General features: G+C 39.1%; 1 protein-coding gene across 1 annotated transcript; it reads right to left on the bottom strand.

Annotated features, from left to right (window-relative positions):
• Window positions 1-3,415: 3,415 nt before the first annotated feature.
• On the bottom strand, window positions 3,416-3,976 carry LOC139457133 (ras-related protein Ral-B-like). The gene has a single exon (XM_071238563.1). The coding sequence runs from the start codon at window positions 3,974-3,976 to the stop codon at window positions 3,416-3,418; it is 561 nt and encodes a 186-aa protein (XP_071094664.1).
• Between the last annotated feature and the right edge of the window lie 8,673 nt (window positions 3,977-12,649).

Here is a 12,649-nt window from a genome sequence, read left to right as displayed (position 1 = left end):
CATAATGAAATAATTTCCATTCATGAGGTTCATACTGCACTTGGGCAAGCATCATGGTACTGGTACAAAATCTGATAAAATACATTTTCAACTACAAAAACATTTCTCACAATCTTATTTAGAAGCTCTTTGGATAGTATCTGATGAAATCTGAACGTCAGGAGAGTTTCCGTCTTGAGTGATGAAATGCTCTAATTGTGACTACATCTAAACCTGGACGTTTTGTTTGTTGGTTTGTTTGTGGTTTAACGCCGCACTCAGCAATATTCCAGCTATAGGACGGACCAGACAATCCAATGATTGGCATCACGAGCATTGACCCATGCAATTGGGATACGATGACATGCATCAATCAAGTCAGCAAACCTGACCACCCGATCCCGTCAGTCGCCTCTTACGAAAAGCATGATCGCCTTGTACAGCAAGCATGGGTTGCTGACGACCTATTCTACCCCGGATCTTCCCGGGTCTAAACTTTGACGTGATCATACCAATCCCTGATACTGAGAATCAAATGATGCAGAGATAACGTAAGTCCCCCGGGTCCCTAGTACAGTGGCCTAACTTTAGTCCCTGGTGATCTTTTAAGGTATATCTAATGACATACTTGGTTTTGCACCGTCTATCGTTGACATATTTTTATATGATATAACATTAAATTAATGCATACTTTCTTCCAGTCATGGTGTTGTTTGTGATTGTTCCTCAATGTCACCTGTGTATTTTGCATCAACAATTTGTTGGTAACGTTGGCCCGTCTTGGCCCGGCCCGGCCCGACTTTTAGGCAAGCTCTCATCATACAACACCAAGGACAATACTCTTTACCAATGATTCGTAAATACGTTAAATGCGGACAATTTCACTGGGAACGGTGCGTACGGTTTATCGAGGTTTCACTATTACAGGACCAGGTGCACTATCCGTATGCGACGAACTCAGATGAACTCCGTCCTTGATGGAAAGGATAGTATATTACCCAACCTGGTGTGAGTGGTTTGTGAGCGGGGTTTACATTAACACCGACCTGTGTCTGGTCGACAAGGTGAACAGCAACACACCGGTTTATCAAGCTATTTGTTTGTTCAGATTATTTACGGTATCAATCGGGACAATCACAGGATTTGGCTTCACATAATGTGCCCATGTAGGGAATAGAAGTTTGACCTTCGGTGTGACGACCCAATGCGTTAGGCCCCCACCGACTGTCCACAGAGAAACACGGATATATACTTACGGATCAGATGAAGAGAGATTTAATTCGGTTACCAGGCAACAGTTACATATACATCATGTTCATGACCGATGCCCCCTTATAATAGAGACCCGTGAAGATCCGGGTTAGAATTGGTCTCCAACAGCTCATGCTTGTCGCAAGAGATGACTAACGGGATCGGGTGGTCAGGCTTGATTGATGCATGACATCGATCCCAAATGCATGGATCGATGCTTATGATGTCAATCACTTGATTGTCTGGTCCAGACTCGATTATTTACAGACCGCCGTCATATAGCAGGAATATTGTTGAGTGCGGCGTTAAACGACAAACAAACAAATCACATGGAAGATTGCCATATCAGTATTGTTTTTCAATGGCTCGTTAGTATGACTGCATTATATTGCTAGCGTGGGCTCCTTAATGTGTGGAAACCACAGTCAGGAGGTAATTAGTAACATATGGCGATGAGATACATCTTGCTGTGCACTGACAGTTCCCACAGTCCAAATGTTTGCAATGCAAAATTCCCTGTTTTATGCCACCCTGTTTACAATGCCATGGTTATGTTTCTCAGACCATCCGTTCAAATATCCTGGTTACAATCATGGAAGTCCCAACATCATAAACTCCAGCTTAATCTTCTGATAGACCGTATTGACACTAAACTGCCCTCAGTAAGGATGATGTAATAACCCTACCCCTTCCATCAAATTCTACATGCAAACACTACATCACGGAGGTGATCAGGAGTGTTGAGGCACAGGCCAATCCACAAGGAGGACTTTGGGGTAGGGCTTATACTTGTTTGACGCACTGACATAATTATCAGTTGTCTCTAGACAGATTTATGTTAACGACTCTCTTTTTAAAATTACAATTGTCTGCATTTGATCCCAGGGTTCGCAATATGGTTCGAAAAAAGTAACTTGTGTTGAATGGATGTTTCTTGGATCTTCTTGAAAGGTCCATACATCATGTCAGGAAAGTCTAGTTTTATCTCCAAAGTTTTAACGCCACCCTAGTTATAATGCCATATTTTCCACTGGCCGAAAGATTATGGGTTCATAGAGGGTACTTGTAGTGTTCAAGTTGTATTGCCATTGCGACATGTATCGCGGGTGGTAGTGGTGCCCAACACTTCATCCATGACGTCAGATGGCAGCTATGAATGAATCACTTACACCTTGAGAGAACGATAACGAATCGTGATGGTTAATGATTATTCAAGATTCACCTAGGGTTATACCTGACACAATTTGAAATAACCGTCTTCTTCGAAACCATTTTATACTTCAAATGAATAAACCGCCATGTGAACAAAAGCTTCGTGTGAAAAATATATCGGTATTGCCATTTTCACCCCTTGTTCTCTTTGTCTAATAATTACATTACATTGTCAATGCGAACATTTTCCACAATTCAATAGTATTACTTATTTCAATATGGGTCACGATTTTCACGCGTATCTCGACATAAGCCTATCATAGTTTTGACCTTCTTTTACCCCTGAGAACAGAATCAGACATAAAAATCACATTAAAGCGTTTTTAGTTCACAATACAATTCATTTTACGAACTGTTTATGTACATGGAGGTTGTGTGATTTTGACAAGAAACTTTCCTCCTTCTGCAGAGATTGCGTTCCTCGTTTTCGTTCGTAAACTAATACCTGCGAGACTCCTTCATTGGTACCGTAAAAGATCAAAAACACAAACGTATCTATTCATGCTTTATTAATATTTACAACGTTGTTAATACAATCCCAGCATTTTCTCCCACAAACAGTTTATGTACATGGGGGTTCAGTGGTTGAGAACAGACCAGCCAATATAGCTTTACAAGGCAATCAGCTTTTTACCTGCTTTCCATGGAATCGTGATATGATAGCGTGTTGACATTAACACGGCTTTGCAGAGTATGTCAGTTATAACATGGCGTGTCAGCTCAAAGTGTTCTTGGAAAAGAATGTGGTCGGAGTTCCTGGACATTCATCACTTTAAACAACAGAAGCTTACAGAACATGGATCACCGTACATATGAACAACATGCAGTTCCTGACAGCTAAAAGATGCAACTGTACACTATGAGTTGCGGCTCCCTCGACCATAGGTCCACAGAAGTCACCGACTCGTTTAAAATTACCCGTCTCTTTACATTATTGAGAAATGTATCTGAAGTAACCGAGCCTCTCAGGTTATCAAAACGTTGTCATTCTGCGGTCATTGGCCGTTTTCGATGACTTCTTTTCTCTGACAATGTTGAACATCTCCTCAAACACCTGTTCTAGATCGCCCGGTTGACCATCGGAAGCCTCCTTGTAGTTCAGTCCCCATTCGATAGTGACGAGGCAGTCTGCGGTCTCCGGGCCCATGATGCGCGGAGCGGATGTGGCGCGGTTGTAGCCAACAACTAGCAATGGCACGTCCTCTCCCTTCAACTCAATAATACGTTCTCTGAACGCTGATATGATCTGGAAACATTCTTCATCGTCCATGTAGAAGACTAGGATGAAAGCGTCACTCATGCTCACGGAGATTCGGCTAAAGCCAGCTGCTAGGCCCTGAAGTCTGCTCATACTGAGGGTGTCCAGTGATGCTGACATCCTCTGGATTTGTGTCTCAAAGGTCTGCTTGAGCGTCTGGGTTATATCTCTTGGTCCACATGCTAGAAGACGACAGCCCCGTGGATCAGAACGATCCCTTGCCCCAGTCAGAGGCATGGAGAAGGAGCGAATAGCGTTGATGAATCTAGTCGCCATCTCTAGTAATTGCTGACACCTTTTGTTGAAGGAAGTCCTTGCGAAGTTCCTATTCTTCTCCAATGAAGAGTTATAACGTTGTTGACTGCAATTGTATTGTCTCCTTCAACAGCTGCGACTGATGGTCGTCTAAGGTCTGCTTGAATGACTGCCGAGCTGGGAGTATTTATTCAAACAGTGACTCACATAGATTGACGCATACTCCAGTTTATGACAGTTTCTCTTCAGAGATGACACGCCTCATGGAAATATTTCTATTTCTGTCACAAAGCAGGGTGCCTTAGATGAACTACGAGATGAGATCAATTTGAATAATGTGAATATATATAATTAACAGTTAAGTCTTTTCTTTACAATAATTATGATGATCCGTTTCTGTTAGTTTGGGCATGGCATACGACACACGGCTTTCGGGCTGAGGTATTGTCATCACATCCAGTGAGTTCGTTATCATTCATAGTTTAAGTTCTGCTCATTGTAGCATTGGGCTGTTGATTCCCACGGTGTCGTGTACAAGGGGCTTTCGAGGAGACTGAAAAGTTCTGAGCCTAACTATGAAGTATAGTATAACCAAAGCAATTTTTTAAACCAAAACCATGTTGCAAGTTTTTTTTCAAAGACCGTCAGTTAATGATAATTCAACTGAACTCTGAAAATCCTGATATGATCCATGCTGTTTCTGATTTTTAAAACATGTCTTTGTGATGAGAAATGTGTAACTTGATTTTAAAATCTAATCATGTTCACACGTGACAAATGTTAAAATCCAATCTGCATTGTACTGTGGGCTTTCATGCCTACATGACTGTATATGTTTGTATAAGTGGTGACTAAATGGCTTGGTTAGTCAGGTCGGAGTGATTGCATTCAATGGTACCCCTACGGCTCTGGGACTTTCGTCATCGTTTTAACCACTGATTTGTGTGGTCCAGACTCGACTATTTACAAACCGCGGTGATATAACTGGTCTAGTATAGACTAAGATGTTTAAACAACTAGTCCGCAATTCTGCTGTGTTGACATATTGAAGGCCAGTCTGATAGTAAGGAAGAGGACTACCTTATTGATATAATGACAGCTGTTGATGTCCTAGAAAAAGTAGCTGGTGATGCCAACAGTGCTGACACAATCATGGATGGGATTGCCACAGGTTTAGATGACTCCCTGCTAGAGACCTCAATAGATCAGTTGACTTTAGATGATGACACAGCAAGAGATGAAAACATCATGACATTTGGCTTCCAGAAGTATTCACCCCCTCCTTTGCTTACCAGACATCCACCTCCAGCTTCTGGCAGAGATGATGATATAAACAAGCTTAGGGAGATCTTGGATGATATTCTGATCAAGACTGAGCTGGATGATAAACTTGGATATGATGTTTGCCTTGACAGGATACTTTTAGGACCTGACAACAAAATTGGTATGAATTTGTTGTCCTTGATTAAGGAAAACAAAAAGTATGCAAAGTTTTTGATGTTTGAGTTCCCCCTCTTACATCTGAGACAGTCCAAGGTTAATACGGACATTCATTTGAAGATGTGCAAATCATCCTGTAAAAGTAGATTAAACTATGAAAACATATTGGTCGACCTACGAAGCAAATATACTGAACGCATTTCCAAAATAGTTTTCATATTCACAAAACCAAAACAATGTGGTCTGTACAGTGTATTTGTTATTTGGAGATTTTACCTTCGCTTCATTCATTTCCTTTCTCTACCTCTCAAATACTACTGTATCACAAATGTGAACATGGTGCAGGTAAGAAAACATACACACATGAACATACATTTTGGCCAAGATTTATAAAGATATTATCCATAAAATTAAGGTATTGGTCAAGGTTGTTTTGAATGATATAAAGACCTCATTGTGACATCACTATTTATTGCTGTGACGATCGAATTGTGTATTCTGTTATATGTTGTGCCCTTTAATAGTGTCCATTAGTGGTAGCAGTTGGTCAGTAACTGGAACTAGTCAGGTCTTCCGTCCAGTGATTTAAAGATACAATTGTTGTTACGAAATCAAGCAGTTATTACCAAATTAAGCATATTTTGGTTTTGGTATTATGGTTTCTTCTTGTCGAGTGACCTCCCTTTGTTAGTTTTGCTACAAGCTCCTTCACAGCGCGTGACACCTTCGTTTTGGTATTATGGTTTCTTCTTGTCGAGTGACCTCCCTTTGTTAGTTTTGCTACAAGCTCCTTCACAGCGCGTGACACCTTCGTTACACTCTCGATAACATCGCTTCCACCAGTGTGTGCGCGACCATTACAGGAATCTTGAAATTTGCCCTCCAACCCGATATGTAGTAACGTTTATACTTTTGTTTATGTCTTTGGGAATGCCATCATATTTCAATTTGAAAAGATTTACGACTGACCATGTTTTCCAGATGAATTTAATTTGTTGTTATGATAATCAGATTCATATGGGGGAGGCTCATGCCACTGATCGGCACATGTGCCAGTAAAAAGTGCCAGTGAGCTGACCCACATCTCTGTGTTATTGTTTATATCCCCTTTCAGCAACAGCTGTGTTGTGGCGAGACTGTCCCTTATCTGATAGAACCGGGGTTCATGAGACATAGACTTACACAGGCTTTTCTCAAAGCATTGATAACATTTTTGTGTCTTATTATAGTACTTATTCACATATATTATACTTATTCACATGTTACATTATTTGTCTAGTGCATACTAGGTAGTATATAACGCCCTGTTCATATAATATTCTTGTTTCGAAAGTAAATACCGTGAGAGGTGTTTGACCAAGGAAGTTTATACTGTGGGGGTTTATTGTTAAATTGAACTCTTTTAAAAATATTCTTCAAACGGTTAAGAGCTCCTGAATTATGTTTCCTTTAATTTCCCAACCACCAACCCCTCTAGCCACCTATATTTAGGTATATTTTAGTTCACTGCTCTGTTTCAGCATGCATGTTCCAGTGTTTTTCTACTGGTAATGGTATTGGTAAATTCAAGATTACGTATTCTAATATATAATAAGTGCATAGCTTTTCTAGCCTGAGCTACTAACAACATCTTGGCTGCTAGGAAATTTTCATTTCGTTTAAAAACCAGACCCAAGTACTTATATTGATCTACTACTTAAACAACATTATCGCCTATCCTTAACACATTATTGTTCTTTCTTGATCCACATACAACCGCCTTAGTTTTATTAATTTTCAACTTCCATTGTTTTCAATATTCATAAAAAAAATTCATATTATTTTTCTCGAAAGTCACAGGGGTTATTTGCAAGTGTAATAGTATCATCTGCATATAGCAAAACAATAATATATTTTTACAGATTCTAACTATTTCATCTTCCGATATAACATCAGTACCTTTACATATTTTCTGTTGTAGATATTCTTCAAGGTCATTTAGGTACAGGGCAAAGAGAATTGTCGATAGATTTCCCCCCTGTCTAACTCCGATATCACTAGAGGAAAACGATGATTTTTTACCATTAGCAACAACAAAACGACTTTATGCCTTGATACATGTTAAATATGATCTGGAAACACTTACCTTGTACATTTGTTTTTATTAATCTTTGCCAGAGTCCAAAGCACCAAACGTTATCGAAGGCCCCAGAGAAATCTATAAATGTAACAATACAGTTTATTTTTGTGTGCCCTGTGGTATTCAATGAGGGAGTGCAATACGATCATGTTATCAACAGTAGAATATCCGTATCGAAATCCTCCTTGTAATTCTGATAACAAATTATTATTTTCTATTTAATTATTAATTCTTTCACTTAAAATAGAAGGAAAGGGCTGATGACCACGGAGTACGCTGCTCACTGTGTCGGATTAACGAGACTGATTAATGGGTGATTTAGTAATTAGTGTGTCGGAGTCGGAGTGCGAGACTGTCGGATTAACGGGTCTAAATAGCACTGATTTAATCGGTTCCCATCATCAGTGTCGGATAAAGCCGATTGTCGGATTAACGAGACTTGATTGTAGTATGGCAGTTTGATTGATGTAGCATCGAACAGAATATACAGTACATCGAGAATGTTCTTCACATAACGTGTGTCGAACATGTCTAGGTGATGTAACTTGAGTGTACAATACTTTAAGCCAACTTGTGAAAAGACTGTTATTTTTTATATCAATCCAATGGAACCGAAGACGGATTGCTCTGAATATTTGTTTTCATCAGTGATAAAGCAATTAAATCATTAATGTTCCTATTCATTTCAACCAGAAAATGCCAACCAATCAAACAGCTAAAGAAAATACAAAGATTGTATATGTCACCAGGTCTCCAATGTAATCCCACATGTCTGGCCAGAGTGGCAGGGGGAAGAGCAGGAGCAGGAGGTCTTGGTGTGGTGTCACTAATGCCAGCTGGAGATTAACTGATGATTATAAGGTCTGTGAATTCAGCAGATTTGTACAGACCCTGATACTGCAGTAATCTAGACTTGCCAAATATCATAGACTTGGAAGGGACTGTAATGGATATATTTGTTTCATGATCTGTATGCCAGCATGGGTATAACAGGATTATTTCTGATTTATTTGTATCCAAAATAATATTTATCGCAGAAAACATTCCATTCCCCCTAAAAAAACACATCATAATTCATACATACACATATACAGACAGACATATATACCTGCAAACACAAAGAAATAAAAAATTTATAGAAAATATCAACAGTACAGATGTGATGATATTATACATAAAATGCCATAGGTTGATCAACGGGTATCTATTGTTTGACATCATACATTTGATTTGATGGCTCAATATTTGAGAGGATGTGGTGAAATAATTTGTTTTCATCATTGTGGACATTTACATTTTGTGTGGATACTTTTCCAACGAGTATATTTCTTTCTTTTGTGTGTTTGGTACAGTAAAGTAGGTAGTGTTTTTCCTCATTAATGGTTGAACATGTAGAGCATAGTTTCTGATGTAGTGGGGTGGGTGGCTTTATATGCCTTCCAAGTTCTATAGTTAATTCATGGTTACTTGATCTTAGTTTAGAAAAGTGCACTCGATTTTTTCTTATTTTACAGTGACTGAAATAGGATTCTAATTTTATTTCATTTTTAACTGTCCTGAATGTCCTCCTTTTTTTCTTGCGCCTTTTGGGGCACGGTTGGCCCAGTCTGAGGCGCAGAAATTCGATGTGTAAAAATGCATCCCCCCGGGCACGCCAGAAATCTATGATCGTGAGTTCCAATCCTGGTTCGCCCCGACTATGTTTCTTGGTTTTGTCAGTATGACAACCATGCTAATGTGTTTCACCGAAGTGGTAAACGTCTGACACCTGCATCACTTCGGGCCTTCATCTCACATGGAACTGACACACCGTGATATAACTGGAATATTGTTCAAAGTGGCGTGAAACCCAACTCACTCACTCACTGTGCCTTTAGTTGCATTGGCATCTTGAAGAGATTCCTTGAAGAGAGAGTCGAATCTAGACTGTATTGTCTCTTTGAAAGACTTATATATTTTGTTTTTTATGAGAATAGATTGAGTTGATATTCCCACCCCAGAACCAGAACTTCACTATGTTGAAGAACCAATCAGAACCAATGTACATCAGAATATAGAATCCTAGTTCTGCTCGCCTTGCCCAATTGTGTGTTGTTTTGTTGACACCTAACATGGATTTACATCTGCGCCGCAGTTTCTCGGGGATTAATTAATCAAAGTTGTTCAGGCTAGGGGGATTGCTTCTATACCCCAGATTTGGGTAGATTATTGGTAGACTGAAGCTTATGGTAGGACCTAGGCCCTTTTTCAAGAGAGGTTTGGTGCTATCATTAAGTTTATCATTTGCTTCAAATGTTATTCATAAATAATTATATCTATCCATAACTAGAATTTTTGTATCAACCACGGTCCAAGTATTCGTTTCTTCTATTTCACTTGATTTGCCAAACACTGTAACATTTGTTTTTTCACCCTTAATCTTTAGGTTATTTGTTACACAAAATACTCTTAGACCATCAAATAACTCGTGCAGATTTTTTGAAAGTGGAAATAGTACTGAGTCATCGGCAAACAACAAATGACAAATGTTTGAAACATTAAGTGTTATTTTTTTATTTACCTGTTTGACATGTGTTGGACGATCATTGTGGAATATAATAAATAATGTGGGAGACAAAATGCACCCATGTCTTATGCCGATTTTGGATGTAAAGGATTGTGAAATGCCCTCGTCAATTTTCACTTTATACGAGCTATTTCCTAACATTTTATTTGAAATAGCTTTGTTAGGGGTAGTGCTCTGTCAACTGAATCAAAGGCCTTTTGAAAGTCAACAAAGCAAGTGTATACTTTCTTCTTTTTACTTTTGGTGAATCTATTACATAAATATTTTATGAAGAAATACATTACTTGATGTTCGGTATCTTCATTTTTAAAACAAGAAGTCTAGACTTTCAAGACCCTTTCTTTAAAGGGTCTGTTAGGGGACTTGTTTGTCTATTATAACATGATACTTTCTGTGGCAAGTTCCAGATCCTAGAGGAGTTTCCATGGAGTTAGAGATGTCACAGCAATAACTGGATAACACATTTAGTGCTTCTGTGAGTTTCTTGCATCTGGCCTGGTACTATACTATCTGAAACCCAGAATGGGGCCAGCAGTTGACATTATGTAAGAGTGAAGTTCCTTGAGTTGACAGGGATAACTGATACATGTAAACAAGGAGCATCCTGCTTCATTATAAGAGTGCTAACACCAGCTAGCTACACATGTTGGAATCTTAGACCATGGTCAGCCTTTAACAGAACAGAACATATATTTATTCACGAAAAAGACTTGGGCTTCAGCCCCTCGTCTAACAGATACAACAAAAATATATATATTGACAATGGAGGTAGGACACGATTTCATATTTGCTGTAAGCAGGATTCAATATATTTAGAAATGTATAACAGTTGTGTTTTACAACTTGTTTGTAGCAGGCTAACTAGTTTTAATTCAGATGGCCTTTCCCAATAGTATTTATGTATATATTTTACTCTGATATCTTTATATTTGGGACATATTGATAGAAAATGATACTCATCTTCAAGTACGTTCACACTTCTAGCTTGACAAAAATCACAGATCTAAGAGCTTTGATAATGTTGTGATATCGTCCAACTTCTACATACTCAGGGCATCTCACAACAGACTCTTAATAAGACTCAGGTCTTAATAAGACTCAGGTATTTACAGAGCGCTGTGAACTCACAAACGGGGCTATGTAACTTTCAAGACTGGATTATGTCCAAAAAAATATTTCTTGCAAGGTACGTACTATTTTTTATATTTTCGTGCAAAGTTGAAAGGAAGCAGGATTTGCTTTCAAAATGCCACTTTGGGAAACATGTACATTGTCACGTGTTAGTTTGTAGTAATTTAGCCTGCCTCCGTGGTCTAGTTGTAGAGCGTCCCCCGGAGAGCGGAGGGTCCGGGGTTCGATCCCCGGCCGCGTCATACCAAAAGACGTCAAAAGATGGTACTTGTTGTTACCCTGTCTGGCGCTCGGCATTAAGGGGCTAAAACAAGGACTGGTCGGCTCGGAGTCAGTATACTGTGTCTGAGTCGGGTATTCATATTAAACTGCAGCATGGTATCTCAGTGAGCTAGCACTATAAATCGGCATCAGTCCGGACTAGTACAAGCAGCCACACAAACACACACACGTACATGCACGTCCCTATATAAGTGCAATAATCTTGGACGCGTCGTAAACCCAATTTCTCACCTTGTAGTAATTTATTAAAATAGAGGCGTTTCTTTTCGTTATGTTCGAGGGTATAATATGTCCATGGTTTTGTTTAAAATGGTTTTCAAATGGTTTTCGATTAGTATGTGCTCAAATGTGAAACGGATAAATTTCATAAAGAATAGTACTCCACGTATCCTTAATGTCAGGGACAGTACATGTTGAATGACGGTGGGGTGAAGGGCGTTTCGGTTTAGTCTTTATCATATGCTCAGTGAAATGAGTATCTATTGTTCTTTGTATGTAAAATACATCATTGTAGGTTGAAATAAGTTATAAATAATAACTTATTTGAATATTACATTTTCGCATGTTATGTTATGTTATCTGATGTCATTAAATTATCTGATGGAAGGGAAGAGATAATAATGTTTCATACCCGTATTTTAAACTCTTTCCATGCTCCCGGATTTGCCACTAAGTTTTCAGGCTATTATCCACCCCCCCCCCCCCACCCCCCACACCCAACCCCCCGTCCCCCGTGTGAAAACGGGGGTGTAGAGCGATTCCGTTTACGTTTAGTATTTCAAACCCGTATTTTAAAGTATTTTAATGCGAAAAATGTGAGGCTCCCAGATGTGCCACTAAGTTTTCAGGCTATTTCAATAGGGACGTTTGTAAAGACACAACCCTGTCTTAAAGAAAAGTTATATAGTTTTCCCAACCGGTTACAGAATGATTACGTTTCCGTTATGTTATACGTAAATAGTAACAGAAGGTGAAAATAGTATTTCAAACCCATATTTTAAAGTATTTTGATGCGAAAGATGCAAGGCTCCCAGATGTGCCACAAAGTTTTCAGGCTATTTCAATAGGGACGTTTGTATTGACAGCTCCCCGTCTTAAAGAGAAGCTATATAGTTTTCCCAACCGGTTACAGAACGATTCCGTTTACGTTTGTCTA

Source organism: Haliotis cracherodii, unplaced genomic scaffold (assembly GCF_022045235.1).
Source record: "Haliotis cracherodii isolate W230 unplaced genomic scaffold, xgHalCrac1.p SCAF_12, whole genome shotgun sequence".
NCBI lineage: Eukaryota > Metazoa > Mollusca > Gastropoda > Lepetellida > Haliotidae > Haliotis > Haliotis cracherodii.
Note: the sequence above shows the minus strand (reverse complement) of the source record. Positions and strands in the feature narration are given on the sequence as shown.